General features: G+C 36.9%; 1 protein-coding gene across 1 annotated transcript; it reads right to left on the bottom strand.

Annotated features, from left to right (window-relative positions):
• Positions 1–8,341: 8,341 nt before the first annotated feature.
• On the bottom strand, positions 8,342–21,112 carry LOC134748585 (uncharacterized). The gene is made up of 3 exons (XM_063683376.1): positions 20,930–21,112; positions 9,219–9,315; positions 8,342–8,737 (listed from the first exon to the last, which is right to left on the bottom strand). The coding sequence occupies exons 1-3, from the start codon at positions 21,056–21,058 to the stop codon at positions 8,367–8,369; spliced, it is 597 nt and encodes a 198-aa protein (XP_063539446.1). The 5' UTR covers positions 21,059–21,112; the 3' UTR covers positions 8,342–8,366.
• Positions 21,113–22,606: the final 1,494 nt, after the last annotated feature.

Raw genomic sequence — 22,606 nt, forward strand, 5'->3', positions numbered from 1 at the left:
GTCATTTTAGGTGTTTGCTGCTGTCTTTGATAAGATATTAGGTAGGTACATAATTATGAGCTGTAGGTACTTTTATATAATTTGTCAGTACAGTCACGTCTGAAAATATCGATACGGACAAAGTGCCAGAAGTATGTACCTATACTAAGGACGTGTATACATATTTTTGGCACTTTGTCCGTATCGATCTTTGCTTAAAATAATAACGTTTTGAAACCTAATGAATATGTATGTAATTTCCTCATAGGTGATGCGAAAAGCAGTAGGTGTCACATGGTAGCAAAATTATTTTCACCTTGGGCGTTAACACTTGAATCCCTCACTATTACGCTCAGGATTTTATGTTAGAATCCCTCGCTACGCTCAGGATTCTATTATAGAATCCTTCGCTTCGTTTAGGATTCAATTGTACGCCCTCGCCGTAAATATGTCATTTTGCTCCTCTTGTGACACAATCTACTATTCCTGGCCCCGTAGACAACATGCCAATCATATGCCAATCGCTAACGCTCCGTAGCGATCGAAACGCAACTGTCACTGTCACGCTAATATGGAAGAGTGATAGAGACACAAAGCGATTCGATGGCGAAGCGATAGCGATTGTTACCTTGGCTACGCCGCCTGTTTCTAATATTGTAGGTCCACAAATAAGAGATTTATTCGGTAGGTAGGTACTGGTAAAAATTAAGTACCTAATAGGTATATAAAGTTGGATATAAGTAAATTAAAATAGTTATTTGTTATACAAGGGTGCAAAGTTGTATTTTACCAGCGAGTGTGGAATTGAAACACGAGCAAGCGAAAGTATTCTATAGTTGAACCACGAGCGAAGCGAGTGGTTCTAAAATAGAATCCTGAGCGTAGCGAGTGTTTTAACACACGAGAAGTAAAATACATACTGTACAATAAAATACATTATTAAAAAACAAACGTTGATTATGGAATTTTAAGGTTTATGACTTAAAATCATTAAATAAAGCTAAATCTGGTATTTTTTATTAAATTCTCAAACCATTTATTTAATGATAATTAATATCGGACGAATCATTATTATGAGCGTTTTACGTTTTGTTATCTGTCAAGCTACTTAAACACGCTCCATCCAAGGTCAAATTACTTTCCCCACTAGTGGATAAAATGCGTTTTTCCCTGCTTGTTTTAAAGGATAAAAGACGACTTTCCAAGCTAGTGAGGGGAAAAAACCTATATGCACTCTATGCAGAAGGGGTATGATTTCTCTGCAACTGGTTGTAGAAGCATGGTAGAAGCGCTTTTCGGGTTGGGGCGGTAATATCTCTACATATCTATGGAAAATGATGCTCCATGGTCCATTGGGCAAACTGAAAATATCTCAGAGGTTGCGTTGAATTACCAAGACATTTTTAATACATTTTTAATTAACGTCGTGGCAATTATACTGCACAGAATGGACACTGGAGAGTAAATACCTACTCTCCACCTAAACTGAAAACGGGTAGGTATATATTTTTTTTGTTTGTTGGTACTATTTCAATTTTGACTAGCTAATTAACGGCATATAAGTATTATCCATTTGTGTATCAGTTTTTGCTATCGTAGCAAAGTGTTGCTGTTGCGTTGCGAAATTGTTACTTGACAGGACAGACTGACAAGCAAACGCAGTAATCGCTCTGACAACATAGGCCATACAATTACGTACATTGCTATTAAGTCGATACACGCACTTAATCGGAACAAAGTCGCGGTGGAGTTTCACTTTGTTTTGTCGTGACACTCGTGACATATGGACAAATAAAAATTTAACATTTGTCTGCGTGCTGTCTCTGCGTGCGTCCCATTATTACACGGCCAAGGGCGTCATCCGCACGGTGTATCTCTTACATCTCATTAAAGTTTCAAAAGGGCCTCTACGTGTTGGTTTCGGCAAAGCGCGCACGCCTCCTAAATGTCCGGGAACACAATTTTTCCGTGATGGATAAAGACAGCAATTGGTAAAAAAAAAGCAGAAGAGACCAAGTGTCTTCTCAAGTATCTTGTAAATTATAAGCTTCTGATCCGAAATAAAATTCGAAAAGCAACAGTTTAAAAATATCGGCCACACCGCTACTCAAAAGACGTTGACGTAGTGTATATTACGCTGTAAAATTTCATAATCGTGACAAAAACGCAACACATAAGACACGTCACTGCGTATACGCTGCGTCAAGTCCCGATGTGGTCGGGATTTCTGAGTGTAAATTTTATAGCCACCTTTGTTTATTTGATTCGTTAAAACGCGCACCACAAGCAACGGTTCTTTTCGTAAATCAAGATCGTTTGGCAGCCGAAAGTACGTAACAAAAGGTATACCAATTCACACGCAACGGTGCCTTAAAAATACAAAACAACATTGTATATTTTCGTTACAGCCAGATCTGCCCCACTGCCCCCGATAGCCGAAGGGCTGTTCGTGCCTTAATTAACATTGTACTTAAGTTTTGTAATGTGTTTAACTAAGGTATTTGAGTATAGGTACCAATAATACCTTTTCTCCTCACTACCTCGGAAAGCCGTCTTTTATCCTTTAAAACAAGCGAGGAAAAACGCATTTTATCCACTAGTGGGGAAAGTAATTTGACCTTGAATGGAGCGTGTTTAAGTAGCTTGACAGATAACAAAACGTAAAACGCTCATAATAATGGTTCATTCGATATTAATTATCATTAAATAAATGGTTTGAGAATCTAATAAAAACACAAGATTTAGCTTTATTTAATGATTTTAAGTCATAAACCTTAAAATTCCATAATAAACGTTTGTTTTTTAATAATTATGTTAAATATAATTCTGAACGCACAAGTTAAGTCGATGCAATTTCAAAACGCATCATTGACATTTCATACGTCAGAAATGTCAACATTGTCAACAAAAATTTTACTTAAAAACCTCACGTAAAAGTACAGAATTTCCATTTTTTTGTTATAATATCGTACAAAAATGAGTGATTCCAGTTGATGAAGATGATCTAACGCCTGTGGATGTTGCACTTTCCTCGCTATAGTGAGGGGAAAAGTTTTGTGTTACACACGGGTGCAAATGTATTTTACTTCTCGTGTGTAAAATACAACTCGCGGGAATAAATTCCACACTCGCGGGTAAAATACAACTTTGCACCCTTGTATAACAAATAACTATAATACCTTACCTAACCCCTACCTACCTTACCTTGGTACCTTGGGAGAGGCCTATGTCCAGCAGTGGACGTCTATCGGCTGACATGATGAATATAGGTAAATATCAGTTTCTTAGCTGGCCTAACTTAATACGCAATTAACTCAAAATTTTACGCAGTCTCAAAATGTTCTTCATATCAATCAACTTAGACAAACGTTTTGGAATCTCTCGCTTGTTCAGCATTTTATATAGGCTCTCATGGTCTCACGGCTAACTTTGCCACCTTGTATGCCAAATAAATTTGTTTTGTCAGTAATTCAAACCGCGAGCTCTAAAACTTGCTAAGTTTCGCCTTCGTTGTTGAATTTTCCGAATTATCTAACTTTATTAGTTATAGACTGTTATTTTCCGTTATGGGAATTCCATAAAGAATATTAGTTCGTAGTAAATGGCATGTTACTTGTGACTAATCGACAATTGGAAGATGTATGACGACATTCGTTAAAATTACCCAGACAAAGTAACCTCACTACGCTCGGAATTCTATTACAATTTGAAGTTCGCAAGTTCTGTGTGGATCCTATGGGGATAGCCTATAGGGATGTTATATGCTTAAAATCGAATTTGTTTGAACAAGAAAAGTGCAACGTAGACAATGAAATTATGCGAAACTAGGCCGTATGGGCCGTGTGTCGACCTAGTTTCGAGATATTTACTCTTGTCGTGCGCACACTGTCAGCATTTTGAGTAATGATACTAAGTGAAGTAAAACCGCTTAGCTTAGTGCATCTAGCTCACATCTAGCACGCTAGACTTTAATTCTCTATGAACGTTGTGCACGACAGTACCTACGCTTTTTTATGTCATCTACTAAAGAGTGTATCACTGCTGGGCAAAGGCCTCCCCATTGAGAGAAGCACCATAATACTTGAGGCACCTAGCAAATGGCATGACAACTTAGCGTGTGGTGGTCAGACTCAAGACTCTATTTGACGTTCTTCACAACGTGTTCACAACTCTTCCCAAAGAACATTTTCTACCTCATTTTTCCTTTTACAACTCAAAAAGTAAATAATATATACCGTAAAATGGGGTGAGTAGGAGCAAAACTGACATTCAAACCCCGATTACATTTTATTTTTACATATGCAACCTGAATGGTGTATATAATAAAATAAGTGTTTGTATTTTAGCTTTTATTTAATTTTGGGAAGTTCCATTTCATAACTGACGATAAAAAGGAAAAACCAGCTCACCCCGTAGTCCCTCGTAATTGAGGTGAGATGGGTTTTCATACAAAGGTGATTTTGGAAGATTGTTGAATAGTTTTTTTTATTATGACTTCTTCTTCCCGCTAGACCTGTTCCCATTTACTTGGGGTTGGCCTTCCTTGTCCTCAATTTTCATCTAACGCGGTCTTGCGCTACGTCCTTATTTAAATGAGCTTCTTTTAGGTATTTTTCAACCGTCGTCCAGCAGGTGGTAGGTGGTCTGCCTGAGCTGCGTTTAGTGGTTGGCAGTTTTAGGGCCAGTTTCACCATATGGTCTTCTGAACGCCTTTGGCCATGAATACCATCTTAAGCGTTTCTCCTTGACCTTTTCGACAATCGGGGCAATCTTGAAGCTTCCTCTGATATACTGATTTCGGATTCTATCCAGTAGCGTAACACCCGCTGACCAGCGTAGTGTTACGCTACTGGATAGAATTCGAGTAGCGTAACACTACGCTGGTCAGTATATTATGAGTATTACTATAGCTGCATTTTAAATTGGAATACATTATTTTTGTACCAGTAGCCCTAAAAATCCATCTCACCTCCCTTTCAAACCTTCTCTCCCCATTCATAATCCAACTCTCCCCGCGAACCCAACTCACCCCATTTTACGGTACGCTAAATAGCTAAACAGTATTTTCTTACTTAAAAAGAGGCACCAACACTTACCTGTATAAGTAATTCTTAAACGAAATAAACAATTTTTTATTTTCATTTTTTCACTTTTTATAAGGAGCAATTATATATGAGTCCTGTACCTACTACTTGGATAATAAAATTCATTTCATTTAACATGAATTTATGAATGAAGCATTCTCAAGCACACTCGAGCCGGTTAGGTTACGTGCAGGGTTTTTCCAAGCCGGTGAACCTGTTCCTTGTGCTTTTTATGTACCTACCTATATTTATATTAAGCATCTTATTAATAAAACGCATAGGTATGCGTAGTATTCACAATTACTAATATTATGTTAATTTAAATTATTTTAAAACGAGTCACTCACGTATTATTAAATCGAATAGTTCGACATGTTTCGGTCCAATTTACGAGGACCGTCTTCACGGATGTATCTATACTATAGCCTAGCAAAAGACCGGGATTTAGGCCCGTGGAATCAAAAAAAAAACAAAAACAGTAATAAATTAAGATTATAAACACTGTTAGATCTCTTCGCCCACGATGGCTTTTGTAGACTTACAAATTTAAACCGCCGGGATTGATTGACTTAAATAATCATGTCCTTTATATTTTCAAGGTACTTATCCTCATGTGGATTTAAATGAGAAGTCATTTGCAGTCTTCATGAAAGGGAACCAGTGTGATAGGTACGTTGGAAATGTTGGAATTGAAAATAAATTCTTAAATTAGCCCTTTGGCTGTACTTATTGTAAATTTTCCTTCTTTTCCTAGCCGATTTCGACCACAGCGACTACATTATATTCCTTAGGTGCGGGATCTAAGCTGGCCCGCCCGCTCGTGCGCCCTCATGTGTCTGCAGTAGCCAATCTTGGTCTGCAGTGCTCGTCCACACCGAGGGCGTGTGAGGACTACGTAGTGGGTAGTCGGACCTATATTAGGTTTATTGGTCCATGTCTGTACTTATTTAATTTTGATAACATCTGTAATACCATGGTTTGCGACAAATAAACTATTATATCATTATGATTATTGCCTTTAGAGCATCTCGTTTATTTTCAAGGTCTAAACTTCCTCTGCTACTGGAAATCATCAACCTTTGAGTAATTGCACCAACCGTGCAATTAAAAGTTGTCTTCTAGATCATCATATTGTTAATTCATATTAATTGTCATAGTTTAGTTTTGTTGATCTATCCCTAAACTGTATATTTGGTCAGGGTAGCGCTTGTCGAGTTCCCCTCCAAGCGTTTAATCGAGTGGTCAAAGAATACGGTAAGGCAAAAACTCGGACCAAGGTCGCGGGGCCCGTGGGTTAATCACAGGTATGGTGGCCCAGTATCCAGTGGGAAATGGGGTCAGCAGTCAATCGCGATACGGCGAGCGCGCCCGTGTTCGCGATTATATGGAAATAACCCCATCAGTCGCGAGATTACAGAATAATGGCCAGTTGTAAGGTGATTAATAATAAATTCTAATTTCTTAGCGCTAGAGTAAAGTTTAATTGATGATCAATGACCTATATTAAGGTTTATTGCTATTTACTTAATAAAATATTAGAGTCTTCATAAACTTGTCACTTTAAAATAACAATTTATACATAAGTAATAGCGATGAAAAGTTGTGATTTGTCACCCTGATAACGAAATACGAAATAGAGGTTATTTATTACCCCGTGCTTACGTATTCAATTCATCCTTTTGGCTTTGCTTTCATTTTGATCGTTGCGAGGGTTTCAAGGCACGATGATTAGAAACTACTAACGAGTGAAACATATATAACATTTTTCACACCACACGAAAATATTAAATATTACAAATCTAAATTCAATCTTAATTCAATCAACCGAACGGTATTAATTATTTGTCATTCAAAATCAGCATCACTTAAAAGTCAACCAGCCAACATGAGGAAATAGCTCAAAATTGCATCAAATTATATTGCCACTCTTGTGGTCAAAATGTAACTTTATCATCAATTTTTGAAGAGTAAACTGAGCCTTTACGAGTTAGTCAGGTGAAAAATTTATTCCTATATTATTTCCAATAATCGACAACAAAAAAAACATACTGTATTAATCATTGGCAGTGCTTTTGACAATTTGTTCGAAAATGTGCGGCAAATGTGCGGCGATGATGACATTTGTCAAAAGTCAGAATCTTATTTAGTGTCATAAATAAAAAAGATAATCAAAACGGTCGAAGAAGGTTTCATACTATTTATTACCTCAGGAGCACATAGTCACATACAGACTGCTCCAAAGTAAAAAAACGTAATTTGTTAATTTCTTCGTAACCGCTAAACCGGTTGTTATGATACTTTGTATACTGGTTCTAATGCTCCAAATAAATGAAAAAAAAAAACCCTAATGCATATGTACATTTTGGCTATGTCCAATGGCTACACCTGTTGACACGAAATAATGTACTTATTCTATGCAAATAAAGCTATTATATTCTATTCTATAAATAACAACACACCACATGTTTCTTTTAACTGGTTAAAGGAAAGGATTTGACCACAATCTCAGCTGATCAGTAATAAGTGCCGATGTGGTCTAGGATGGAGCATGCTTACCTAAGAGATGTACTATTCATAATATAATTCGTATATCTTTGACAAAGTACCTATGTCGTAAAATGTTTTCTGGAACTTACTGCATTTCAGCTCCATTTTTACAACGATGCTAATTGCAATTGCACTTTGCACTTCACTTTCAATTTAATAACACTTTATCAAATACAGGTCCTAGTCATAACCTATCAGAAACGCGACTGAAACTGAACTTTAAAGGTCACAAAACACTGAAAGTTAATGGTCACGCACATAGATTAGAATTAGATATTTATCGTCACTAATGATGCGCACGGACGCCTGATGTCAAGTGAAATAATTGGTAAATAAAGGGAAATGACATGTGGTGGTTAGGGTGGTGTGATTGCCATGGTTACCAGGGGACGCCGCGGTTGCCAACGACGAGGCTTCGCGGCGGTGTGCCATACGGTGCAAGGTTTTGTGTGCAGGGTGAATTAATTAATAAGTTTGAATGATATCAGGAAAGTTCTATCATTAAGGAATGTCTAAGGAATATCGATGTTTGGCAACCCTTTTACTCCTTTTTGAGGGGACGTGTCAAAAGGATTCGAACACATAAAATAAAATCATAATTCACTTTTGACAAATTATCAGCTAGTATGTATATATTAATCATATCATTATTCATATACCTAATGTAGTAGGTATCGTTAACTTTACTAATGTTACTAGTACTAACTACTAGTAGGCAGTAACACGTTGCAACAAAGAGTTTATCCGTTGTAATTATTAGTAGGCATATACACATTTCCCATTTATACTTCTTTTGCATCCCGGCGGGCAAGGCACAACCGTCACCGGCAACTGACCAGTCGGCTTAAGGAATCTAGACTCAATATTTAATTTTACACAGTCAATATGCAAAGTAGTAGCATTTACGCCTAGCGCTGCCGAGTTAGGGTACAAATGCGCACAGGGGGTTGTCAAGCCCAGTTGCTGGCATTTTCTGTTCCACGGTACGTAGGAGTCTACTAAGCATGGGTTCGGCACGCAGGCAGGTATGTAGGTGTTCGACGGTAGTATCAGGTATTCTTTCTCTTTGCAAGGGCCGCGGCGGTAGGCCGGCCAGCACCTGTCCGTCGCCGGATGGTAGAGGTAAGCTGGAAAATAAAAGTAATTTTACCCTAGAAAGCCTGACCTGTTTAATAGCTTATAAAATAAAGCGGTTGGCATGAGCGTGATGCCTCTTTAGGCTAACCTGAAGTGTGTGACGCTTAGTTTTGGCATAAATATCGGGTTATTCGGGTTTAACCAGGGTTTACCAGAGGAATTCGATTTAGTAAAATCGCTTATGATGTCTTCCGTCACAAAAAAACTAATAGGAAATAACAAATTGTAGGTACTTAAGTATGGTTATTTTGCCATATTTTGCAATCCCAAAAATAATTGAATTTTTTAGCTCATCATGTCGATGATTTCTAGAAGAGAGACAAAATAATACAACTACCTAGCCGGTATGATATGAAGCATCCCGCAAACACCACGCACACAGATATCACGCAAGGGATTTCCTTTTTCATTATTTTGTTTTTCAAATCTAGTCCGACTATTTAGTGCTATTGTAACATTATATAAACTTACACGGCCTGCAGTCGCAAATCCAATCGTCCTTCTGGTCGCCGGGGTAGTAGAGTTGGTCCACTGGACACATTGACGGCAGGAACACGGGCTCACGATTCTGAGGACATAAACAAGAAAACTTTGTAGAGACCGTTGTAATACTATGGAGTTGCTTGTCAACCGCCATCTATCTTGGTGATATCGAGTCGTGATTAATTTCTTTGTTTTTGCTCATTAACGTTGTTTAAAGTGAATAACTAGTAACTAATATGCAGTAAACTAATGGGGAAGTGTGCGGATAATGATGAATTAATCTAGATACGGCGAGTTTATCCATTGTTCTGGCGTCAACGCTAAGTAGCTACAATAAATATTCGTCTATAATTCTATATTATAGCTCCTTATATATACATATACACTGGCTAAATTGTCCTAATGGACTGAAGCTATTTTATTTCTAAAAACTGAACTGAACTGTAATTCTATGTCAAGGTATGATGAGATATTATATTATATAATATTATATTATATTCTTTTAGCAATTGGGTCCCAAAGCGGTTCAAATTAATTGACCTCAAGAATTTTCTTGCCCAATAAAATACCTAATCGTGGTTTGTTTACATTATTTTAAATACCTAAAGATACAGACTTATATAACAGAATAGCTATCGTTCCGCTTCAGAGACCTTTAGCAAAGTTCGACAACATTGAACCGGTCATTTGTTTATCATTATCACTAGATACTAAGGCCCACTTGCACCATTCCACTAACCCGGAGTTAACCGAATAAACCTGGAATACCATGGTTACCAGTACAATTTGAGATTGGGTTCCCGGTTTAACCGCTTAAACCCGGGTTAGTGGGATGGTGCAAGTGGGCCGTAGCGCCTTTTGAACCATCCCACTAGCCCGGGGATTGTAACCCGCATGCAAAATAAAAAACAATTTGATTAAAATTTGGTATTTTTATTTCAAAGTTACTTGGTTCCTATTTTTTTCAAAAAATCCCGGGATCTCGGGATCCCGGTATTGAAGTCGCCAATACCGGTATTAATACCGGTATTGCGAAAGGTCCGGTATTTGGAAGCCCTACCCGGGGTTAACCGGTTAAAATAAAATAAAATATTCGTTTATTTCAGGCTTTTAGCCCATAATACATGACGACACAATGGCATAATGAAATAATAATAAAAGCAAAATTAAAATACAATATAAAAAGAATGTCAACAATGATTACTTATAAAGTATAACTTAACTAAGTATGTACCTACGTCATTTAGCCCAGTTATACTCGTACCGTTTACCCAGTGTCAAATTGTACTGATAACCATGGTAACTCCAGGTTTAACCGGTTAACCCGGGGTTAGAGGAAGTGCAAGTGGGCCTTAGATAACAACAACAAAAGTCATGACATAATAGATACATGAACATGAATATTGTTCTGTGGGTAGACAGGGACGGGACGGGAGACTAGACTACTGACGTATAGACCTGTACCAATAACTTCTGAGGTTATAAGAATATTAATGTTGCTTATTTTTTATATATAGTTTCCAGACCATATACTAAACCTAAAAATAATATTTTGTGTCATCCTAGGTATTTGCTTAGGTAGAAATTTAGGTATTTCTTTTTTCAATCAGCATTCTGTAAAAAAAATATTCGAGACGAAATTTTTTGTTTCCCTGTAAAGGCAAAGTGGCTTCCGACGTACACACGCATTTTGTGTCATTTTCATCCACGGGTATAATGGCATTTAATAAATACCTAATATTGATCCTAAAACGCCTAAAAAAATATTAGAGTCGGTAAGTGAAGTGTTGTACTTTACAGAACATTGTTATATGTTATTCAAACAAATCTGTGTCAAATTCATCCACCGCTTTTATTTAAAAAAAAATTTTTTCTAATTAACACCCTGTATCTGCCACAAAAAAAAATTCATATTATTAAGTTTACGTCTATAATATTATAATACCACATTGAGACATCATTCATAATTTGGGTCATTTTGATCCACGGTTTTTTTACTATCTGGCAAAATAAAACTCAATTGAGCAAGAAGGGCGTGCGCGGGGAAGGGTACCTACGCGGGTGGGGTGCTTATTATACTTGCCGCAATATCAGCTGGCGACTGAGATCTTAATACTATCTCCTTTACCCTTGTTAAGTTAAGACCAACCAAGAGATGGCATTATGAGCTGTCTCGCCACTTAGTTTTGCGATACAGTGTATTTATTTCATTCGGAGGCATAATTACATTGTCTTATCAATCTTACCGTAGTAGGTATATAAATATAATTAAAAATAAACTGTAGGCTGCACTCCTCATACTGACCAACATTTGTGACGTTCCTAATCAAAAGGTACCACTTTCTCTGACAGGTTATTTGTATAAAGATATAATCAAATTTCGTCTTTATGGTAAACGACAAAGTGGTACCTACCTATTGATTGAGAATGTCACATCAGCGACTTAAAAATTACTTTTGTTTCGATTTTTAGTAGACTTTTTAAGTTTATTTTAAGACGCGATTTATTGTGATTTTTGTTATGTTTAAGCGTGGCAAGCAACATTAATTACATTGATGATGATGTTCATTAAATACAATATTTTTTCATACTATACTGAACTGTCACCCTATACATGAGAATGAACAGCGCCCTCTTGACAATGATCATATATTACTGGTCAGGCTTTAATATGTGTCATAATTTAGTAAAGTCCCCTTTGTGGATTCTAAGTTTCCGAGTTACAGCAGTTTAGTGAAAGCGTTTTTTTTTTAAATATAAATTAAGGGTTGAATAAAGAGGAAAGAAAATTTGATTATTTTTGCGCTACGACGCACGGTTTAGGAGATACAGCCCTATAAAGTTTTTTTTATTGTTTTTTTCTTTTTTACATTGTGTTTTTTGTATATTACTTTGGGGTTTCATAAAGGGGAACGAAAATTTAATTATTTTTGCGCTACGACGCATAGTTTAGGAGATCAAGGCGGCGCCTACGGCGCCTTTGATGATAAGAAGGCGAGTTTATAGTAATAACAATAAGACCTCTTTTGTAAACGCGTTGGCAGCTATTGACTGGCAAGTAATTGTGAGCAGATATAAAGGCGATTGCAGACGTTTCACTGAAGCGGTTTTACGCATACTGGTCAACCTTCTAAATATACATATCCCAATAAAAAATACTAAGACTTATTTGAATAGCAGGCCATGGGTAGATTCCGAAGTTTATAATCATAAATTACTGTTATTTGACTTTATACAATTAACAAAAAATAACCCGGGTAACCTTGCGATAAACGAAACCCTGGCCAAACTACAAGTTTCATATACCAATAAATTAAAGACCAAACGAATGGATTTTTTTAATTCTTTCATAAATAGCAACCCCAATAAAAGCAAGGCAATGTGGAGGGCAATAAACATGGAGTTAGCTAGGAAGCCACGCGAGCGCGTCGACTACACGGACCTGCTTCGTGACACTGACGGTAAACCGTTCGCGTCGAAACAGCAGCTGGTGGACGCCGTGAACCGTGAATTTGTGACGGCGGCGGCCGCGTGCGGCGCGCCTGTCCCGGCCCGTGCGCGCTGTCGCGCCCACATGGCCGAGTGGCGAGATGCTAGCGATACCTCGATCAGATTAATACCTTTTACACCCGCAGAAATCAACGTCATTCTGAAAACCGCCATCGCCTCTAAAAACAGCACGGACATCTACGGGCTATCCGCTAGCCTTCTCAGACAGGCCGGTTTTGCTATTAGCTTCGTACTTTCGCATTTATTTAATGACTGCATGAAATCAGGAGTATACCCGGACGGCTTAAAAAAAGTAAAAATATGTCCCTTGTACAAAGGCAAAGGCCAAAAATCCGCCGTGAAGTCATATCGCCCAATTTCGCTAGTGCCAGGCCCCAGCAAATGTTTCGAGGTCGGACTGAACAGAAGGTTATTGGAATATTGGTTCCCTAGGAACGTGTTGTCCAACTGTCAGTACGCCTACCGCCGGGGCCGCTCCACCACTGATCTAGTGCGGGAAGTAGTGCGCGACGTGTTGCGCGCGCGCGAGGCGGGCCGCCATGTCGCAGCCATCTGCTGCGACCTGTCGCGCGCGTTCGACACGGCTGACCACACGCTCGTCGCCGAGAAGCTCGCCCACTGTGGGATCCGGGGACCGGCCCTGAGCCTGCTGCTGTCGTTTATGACCGAGCGAACCCAAGTCGTCTGTGGCGAAAACGGGCAAATCTCGTCTGCAGAGATGCAAAACTTAATGGGCGTTCCGCAGGGATCGTGCTTATCAAACACTTTGTTTAGCTTGCTCCTAAATGACTTACCACGGGCAATAAATGGCGCAAGTATTTACATGTACGCCGACGATGTCACAGCCGTGGTGAGCACGCCATCTGCACGAGAGCTAGAGGGAGCTCTTAACAGCGTCGTGGGGCAGCTACAGGACTGGTTTAAGTCGAACGGTTTAGCACTCAATAAAGAAAAAACGTGCTTTATCACGTTCAAACTCAATGGGCATCCAACACAGAACCTGAAGGTAAGTGCGGGCGATGCCCAGATACAGCATGTGACCTGCACGCGTCTCCTCGGCTTTCACCTTGACGGCGCCCTGGTGTGGGACACTCACATAGATGAGGTGTGCGGCCGGCTGGGGCGCGCATGCTTCGCGCTTCGGCGGCTGGCGCGCACGGCTGGGCGGGCTGCGGTGCGCGACTGTTACTTCGCAACGGTCCACTCGCTGCTAACGTACGGCACCGAGCTATGGGGTCGATCCTCGGATTGGCAGCGAGTGTTTTCGATGCAAAAGAGAGCAGTCCGAGCAATGGCCGGCGTGCCCGACGACACCTCAGCACGCGAGCTGTTTAAAGAATTCCATATACTACCCCTGCCTTGCTTATATCTGTACCAAGTAGCCATGTTCACTTATGGACACATCGATGAGTTCAAGCGCAGGGGTACGAATCCGAGATACAGCTTGCGTAGCAATAAATATGAATATAGGCTAAGTACAATCTCGCACAAACTCGCCAAAACGGAAAGATCAGTATACTACCTAGGACCTTCCGTGTATAATCGGTTGCCAAGCACAGTACGAAATGCAGCATCCGCCCAAAGCTTTAAAAGTAGACTGAAGACGTGGCTCGAGGAGAATAATTTTTATAATTATCAAGATTTTTTCAATCTGCCTCTTGCAGTATAAATAATATAATTTTTTGTAATTAAATATATATAATGTATTGTAATAAATTAATTAATTAATACTTAAAAATAAGTACTCAAATATACCAAATGTGAAATAATCTAATAATCTAATTATGTATTGACCTATAACTGTGTGTTATGAATAATAAATTTCATTTCATTTCATTTCATTTCATTTCATTTCATTTCATTTCATTTCATTTCATTTCATTTCATTTCATTTCATTTCATTTCATTTCATTTCATTTCATTTCATTTCATTTCATTTCATTTCATTTCATTTCATTTCATTTCATTTCATTTCATTTCATTTCATTTCATTTCATTTCATTTCATTTCATTTCAAGCCCTATAAAAAAAAACTTTTTTTTTGCGTTTTTTTTTGTATAAATTAATGGTTATATAAAGGGGACCGAAAAGTTGATTATTTTTGCGCTACGACGCACGGTTTAGGAGATACAGCCCTATATAGATTTTTTCTTTTTCTTTTTTACGTTTTTAAATCTTAATTAAGGGCTTCTTAAGGGGAACGAAAATTTGATTATTTTTCGCTACCATGCACGGTTTAGGAGATACATCCCTAAAGTTTTTTTTTCTTTTTTTTGTCATTGCGTTTTTTGTTATTACTTTGGGGTTTCATAAAAGGGAACGAAAATTTTATTATTTTTGCGCTACGACGCACGGTTTAGGAGATACAGCCCTAAACTGATTTTTTTCTCTTTTTCTTTTTTGCGTTTTTAAATCATAATTAGGGGCTTCTTAAAGGGGAACGGATATTGATTATTTTTGCGCTACGATGCACGGTTTAGGAGATACAGCCCTATAAAGTTTTTTTGTTATTATTTTTTTCTTTCTTTTTCTTGTGTTTTTGTATATTATTTTGGGGCTTCATAAAGGGGAACGAAAATTTTATTATTTTTGCGCTACGACGCATGGTTTAGGAGATACAGCCCTATAAAGATTTTTTTTTTAAATTTTGCGTTTTTTTAAATATAAATTATGAGTTGCATAAAGGGGAACGAAAATTTTATTGTTTTTGCGGTACCACGCACGGTTTAGGAGATACAGCTCTATAAAGTTTTTTTTCCTGGGTTTTTTTTTTTGTTTTTTTTAAGTATTAAAGGGTTTCTTAAAGGGGTTTTTTAAATTATTTTTGCGCTACGACGCATGGTTTAAGAGATACAGCCCTATAATGATTTTTTTTTTAAATTTTGCGTTTTTTTTTTAAATATAAATTATGGGTTGCATAAAGGGGAACGAAAATTTTATTATTTTTGCGCTACGACGCATGGTTTAGGAGATAAAGCCCTATAAAGATTTTTTTATTGTTTTTTTCTTTTTTTCTTTTTTTCTTTTTTACATTGTGTTTTTTGTATATTACTTTGGGGTTTCATAAAGGGGAACGAAAATTTTATTATTTTTGTGCTATGACACATGGTTTAGGAGATACAGCCCTATAAAGATTTTTTTGTTAAATTTTGCGTTTTTTTTAAATATAAATTATGGGTTGCATAAAGGGGAACGAAAATTTTATTGTTTTTGCGGTACCACGCACGGTTTAGGAGATACAGCTCTATAAAGTTTTTTTTCCTGTTTTTTTTTGTTTTTTTTTTTAAGTATTAATTACGGGTTTCTTAAAGGGGTTTTTTAAATTATTTTTGCGCTACGACGCATGGTTTAAGAGATACAGCCATAGCAGCAATGATTTTTTTTTTAAATTTTGCGTTTTTTTTTTAAATATAAATTATGGGTTGCATAAAGGGGAACGAAAATTTTATTATTTTTGCGTTACGACGCATGGTTTAGGAGATACAGCCCTATAAAGATTTTTTTTTTAAATTTTGCGTTTTTTTTTAAATCTAAATTATGGGTTGCATAAAGGGGAACGAAAATTTTATTGTTTTTGCGGTACCACGCACGGTTTAGGAGATACAGCTCTATAAAGTTTTTTTTCCTGGTTTTTGTTTGTTTTTTTTTAAGTATTAATTACGGGTTTCTTAAAGGGGTTTTTTTAATTATTTTTGCGCTACGACGCATGGTTTAAGAGATACAGCCCTATAATGATTTTTTTTTTAAATTTTGCGTTTTTTTTTAAATATAAATTATGGGTTGCATAAAGGGGAACGAAAATTTTATTATTTTTGCGCTACGACGCATGGTTTAGGAGATACAGCCCTATAAAGATTTTTTTTTTAAATTTTGCGTTTTTTTAAATATAAATTATGAGTTGCATAAAGGGGAACGAAAATTTTATTGTTTTTGCGCTACGACGCATGGTTTAGGAGATAAAGCCCTATAAAGATTTTTTTATTGTTTTTTTTTTCTTTTTTTCTTTTTTACATTGTGTTTTTTGTATATTACTTTGGGCTTTCATAAAGGGGAACGAAAATTTTATTATTTTTCTCCTATGACACATGGTTTAGGAGATACAGCCCTATAAAGATTTTTTTTTTAAATTTTGCGTTTTTTTAAATATAAATTATGGGTTGCATAAAGGGGAACGAAAATTTTATTGTTTTTGCGGTACCACGCACGGTTTAGGAGATACAGCTCTATAAAGTTTTTTTTCCTGGTTTTTTTTTGTTTTTTTTTTAAGTATTAATTACGGGTTTCTTAAAGGGGTTTTTTAAATTATTTTTGCGCTACGACGCATGGTTTAAGAGATACAGCCCTATAATGATTTTTTTTTAAATTTTGCATTTTTTTTAAATATAAATTATGGGTTGCATAAAGGGGAACGAAAATTTGATTATTTTTGCGCTACGACGCATGGTTTAGGAGATACAGCCCTATAAAGATTTTTTTTGTTGTTTTTTTTTTCATTGTGTTTTTTGTATATTATTTTGGGGTTCCGTAAAGGGGAACGAAAATTTTGTTCTTTTTGCGCTACCACGCACGGTTGAGGAGATATAGCTCTATAAAGATTTTTTCCTGTTTTTTTTTTGTTTTTTTTTAAGTATTAATTAAGGGATCCTTAAAGGGGAACGAAAAATTGATTATTTTTGCGCTACGATGCACGATTTAGGAGATGCAGCCCTATAAAGATTTTTTTTTTGTTTTTTTTTCATTGTGTTTTCTGTATATTAGTTTGGGGTTCCACAAAGGGGAACGAAAATTTGATTATTTTTGCGCTACGACGGTGTAGGAGATACAGCCCTATAAAGTTTTTTTTGTTTTTTTTTCATTGTGTTTTTTGTATATTACTTTGGGGTTCCGTAAAGGGGAACGAAAATTTTATTATTTTTGCGCTACAACGCACGGTTTAGGAGATACAGCCCTAAAATGATTTTTTTTCCTCTTTTTCTTTTTTGCGTTTTTCAATCTTAATTAGGGGTTTCTTAAAGGGATTTTTTTAATTATTTTTGCGCTACGATGCACGGTGTAGGAGATACAGCCCTATAAAGTTTTTTTGTTATTTTTTTTCTTTTTTTTCATTGTGTTTTTAGTATATTACTTTGGGGCTTCATAAAGGGGAACGAAATTTTTATTATTTTTGCGCCACCACGCACGGTTTAGGAGATATTATATCTATATATATAGCTATAATAGCTCTATAAAGTTTTTGCCTGGTTTTTTTAAAAGTTTTAATTAAGGGTTTCTTAAGGGGAGCGAAAATTTGATTATTTTTGCGCTACGATGCACGATATAGGAGATACAGCTAATACAGCCCTATAAAGATTTTGTTTCTTTTTTTTTTTCATTGTATTTTTCATGTATTACTTTTGGGTTACATAAAGGGGAACGAAAATTTTATTATTTTTGCGCTACGACGCATGGTTTAGGAGATACAGTCCTATATATTTTTTTACAATGCATGTGCTCGAAAAGTGCGTTTCCTACGGAGCCATATCGTGCGGAAAGTACTGCTTTTCCGCACTAGTGCTTTTTGTTTTCAATTTTTTTTTACAGTACATATGGTGCTACTTTCTCGCACTAGTGCGGAAAAGAGCACTTACCGTGCATATGTCGAAAGTTTAAAGGGCCATATGTACTGTAAAACGTACGATACACGTGCGAATAAGTAATTCGCAACTCGTGTCGATTTAAAACACTCCTTTTAATAATTAAACTTATTTGCCATGACATGTTTTTTTATTTACTCGCACAATGGATAGTAAAACATTGTATGATACACGTGCGTAAAGATGACTTCCGCACTTGTTGCATAAATAGCATTTTTTTTTATCAAAGAATGAAAGAAAGTCACGGTATTAATAACCAAATTTTACTTTAGTGGTACCTTTTCCCTATCACTGTCACAAATGTATGTGGCGTTCACGTAAACGCGATATTTTTAAGATTTCCCTGCGCAATGTTGCCAGCTCGCTCGCAAATCAAACATGTACTTACAGTTCTTTTGCATAATGGTGACATTGTACAATATCTATGAGTTTTAAATAGGTAAAAGATAATTCGACGCATTCTTTGCTTGCTTGTTGCTTGTTGTTGTGTTGTTTGCGTAACTTCTTTGAATAAGTTGCGTTAATTTGGCGCACAGGCGAAGTAAACATGCGTTGCGTACGGCAAGGTCACGCCGCGGCCCCACCCTGCACGGCCTCCGTTGCCCATTCAGACCGCCCGCTAGCTTCGTTTGAACGCAAATAATATTTTTGTAATATTTGTTTATGCAGTGGATGGAAGTGACACAAATTCATACATCTTATTTATCTTGCATTTCAAATTAATAAGATGTGAACTCTAATATATTTAATATTCTTTTGTAACGGTGACAGCCTGTTACAACAAAATCATCAAATATCTTATGAAGCTATGCCTTAATAAGACACAAAATCATTTAATGGACCTATTTAAACGACTAAATTCGACCTAAGTAATTTTTTTTAACTCTAATTTTTTTTTGTGTCATTTAGAATATTATGACATAGTATCAGATTGCAGTGGACGTAATTGACACAAACTATGTTTTCACACTAAAAACACTATCCTAAATGCAACACAGTTACATGTGTTCTCTCGAATATTTTTTTCTCCAAGATAATTCAAAATAAAAAATAATTACCACAAAATAACAAATTACTAGAAAAGCAAATTATATATATGACACAAAACAAAATGTAAGATTTACATCTTAACAAAGTATTCATAAGCGAAAACAGAATTGACTTTAATATTTTTATAACCTAGGGGTCAAAATATAGCCAGCGGTACAGGTCTAGTAATCAGGGCCGTAGCTAGAGGATATAGCGCCCGGGACGACTGACAAAAGTTTCCCTGCTGCTGCCTTTTGCCCATTTTGCCCCCCCCCCCCCCCTTGGATGGCGCCCGGAGCACTTGCCCCCTCTGCCCCCCTCCCTAGTTACGCCACTGGACGTAATAAATATAATCACTACATAGTATAAAACAAAGTCGCTTCCTGATGTCCGTCTATCCCTATGTATGCTTAAATTAGATCTTTAAAACTACGCAACGGATTTTAATGTGGCTTTTCTAATAAATAGTGATTCAAGAGGAAGGTTTATATGTATTTACATATATCGTAGTAAAACTTCTGTAAGTTTTGGCACATCGAGTTAAATTAATTAACTTGAAGAATTTTCCTGTCCAATAAAATACCTAATTGTGGTTAGTTTACATTCTTATAAATACCTAAAGATAAGTAAGGGCAAATCGCCTAGCATGGTACGGGCATGTGATGCGGAGGGATGAAAGTCATGTGACGAGAAAGGTATTAAGAATGAATGTGGAGGGAGGTACGAGGAGAGGAAAACCAAGGAAAAGGTGGATGGACTGTGTGAAAGATGATATAAAACTAACGCAAGTGAATGATGAGATGACGGGTGACAGAGAGGTATGGAAGAAAAAGACATGCTGCGCCGACCCCAAGTGAATGGGACAAGGGCAAGCGAATGATGAGTCGATGTGTGGTTACAAATATAAAAACAAAACAAAGGATTCTGGGATCCAGTAATATAAAACAATTGCCACTCTTTTTGGACCAACGTACCTTTCTTTTTCACGAGCACGCTGGCGGCAAACATTTGTAATCATCTTTCACACAGTCCATCCACCTTGACTGTGTGAAAGATGATATGAAACTAACGCAAGTGAATGATGAGATGGGTGACAGAGAGGTATGGAAGAAAAAGACATGCTGCGCCGACCCCAAGTGAATGGGACAAGGGCAAGCGAATGATGATGATGATGTGACAGACTATAGGTACTTACTAGGTATAATACGCACTGTACGCCGTAAGTTGACACATTTAACAATCACTATCACTAAATCAGAAATTAATACCTGCTCTATTTTAGGATGGAGCGTAGGTAGAGGTACTATATAAGGATTTATCAGTAATATTAATCAACATATCTATTTTTTATTTATTCCACGTCGGTGGCAAACAAGTATACGGCCCGATGATAAGCAGTCACCGTAGCCTATGAGCCAGGCAATATCACCTGTTTTCTGTTTCAGTTTATAATTAGGTACCTATCAATAATAATAAAAGACACAATTAAACAGAACAAAAACAAACACTGACCACGACAGCAATTACCTCTTTATTTTTGATCAGATTATTTTCCTCCTTTTCTGGAAATCCGATGGCACCATCGATGGTTTGACCACACGATCTTGCGATCAGCAAAAAGCACGTTAACGTAATACTCGTACTAAGTGAACACATTTCTGTTAAAACTAATTGAGCTGTTGTGATTAAGGACGATAATATAACCTCTAAATTATTAAAGTGAATTTATTTAATTGTTTTGGAAACTATGTGAGCCTCTCGGGGCTCGAGGCTGACTGAAGCTGCGCGAGCGCAGGCGGGCGTAGATTACTTCCTAAAGATTCTGCATTACGCATTACGAATTTTTATAAGACTCGCGCTCTCCATATAGGCGCGCCCATATCATGTGTAGGTACAATCAGGGTACAATAAGTACAATAAAATGAGACACAAGTCAACAGCACACATTTTAATTTAATACAGTTTTTAGGGTTCCGTAGTTCCGTACCCAAAGGGTGAAGGGACCCTATTACTAAGACTCCGCTGTCCGTCCGTCTGTCTGTCTGTTTGTCTGTCCGTCTGTTATCAGGCTGTATCTCATGAACCGTGATAGATAGGCAGTTGAAATTTTCACAGATGATGTATTTCTGTTGCCGCACAAATACTAAAAACAGAACAAAATAAATATTTAAGTGGGGCTCCCATACAACAAACGTGATTTTTTTGCCGTTTTTTGCGTAAATGGTACGTAACCCTACGTGCATGAGTCCGACTCGCACTTGGCCGGTTTTTTTCTAACTGGATCACTGTAGAATCCGAAAACATATGTAGATAGAATGCCCACAGGGAAACTGTCTGAGGTCGTTATATTCATTGAGTATCTTTTTTTGTCAGAATTTAAAGTTTTTAGTACCTACGGTGAAATAATACATCCTCACATAGTCAAATTATCTCTAAAATAAATATTCTAATATATATTTTATACAATATCGCCTCAGTTTAGTTAGTGATTGTTTTATTTAATAATATCAACGAAAAAAATCAGTACCTAGGTAAATATTTTATTTCTCATAGGACACACTGACACACTGCTGGGTTTTGAACGATTTTGACTGACCGATCTTTTGGTTCCCATATACCTAATGAGATGATACATCTTGAGCTACAACATTTACATACCTATGAAATATGAATTCTGCTCCATACTGAATCTGTGCAGCAAGTGATCTGTGAGCGAAGATAATGACCAAGTGACGTCATCAATACAAATTAAAATAAAAACTAGTTTCTGATTAACTGTTTGTCCGTGTCGCGTTTATTCGTCATTGGACACGTTTTAGGACTAAGTACTTACTAATGAAAATGAATATGTATAATTATTTTTATTCCAGTCACCATATGTTTGTTTGTTTACAATATTATGTTGGTAACAACAAAGAGGATATATGTATAGGATAGAGCGGTACTGTCATAGTAAATTTTGTAACCACAGTAAATTCACTGCCATCTATCGACACACGATTAAAACCAAAAATGAAGATGGTTAAAAATACCATAAAATGTGTTTATATATGGATAAATTATTGCATTTATTATTTTTATATGATTTTGACCCATGGTCTTTCATTGATATGCGTTAAAATTGTTAAATAACAAACGAAACCGTCAACGCCATCTAGTCGAGAATAGGCCAAAGGTGGTAAAACGTGGTGGCGCCATCTGTTC

The sequence above is a fragment of the Cydia strobilella genome, chromosome 16, assembly GCF_947568885.1.
Source record: "Cydia strobilella chromosome 16, ilCydStro3.1, whole genome shotgun sequence".
In the NCBI taxonomy this organism is placed as follows: Eukaryota; Metazoa; Arthropoda; class Insecta; order Lepidoptera; family Tortricidae; genus Cydia; species Cydia strobilella.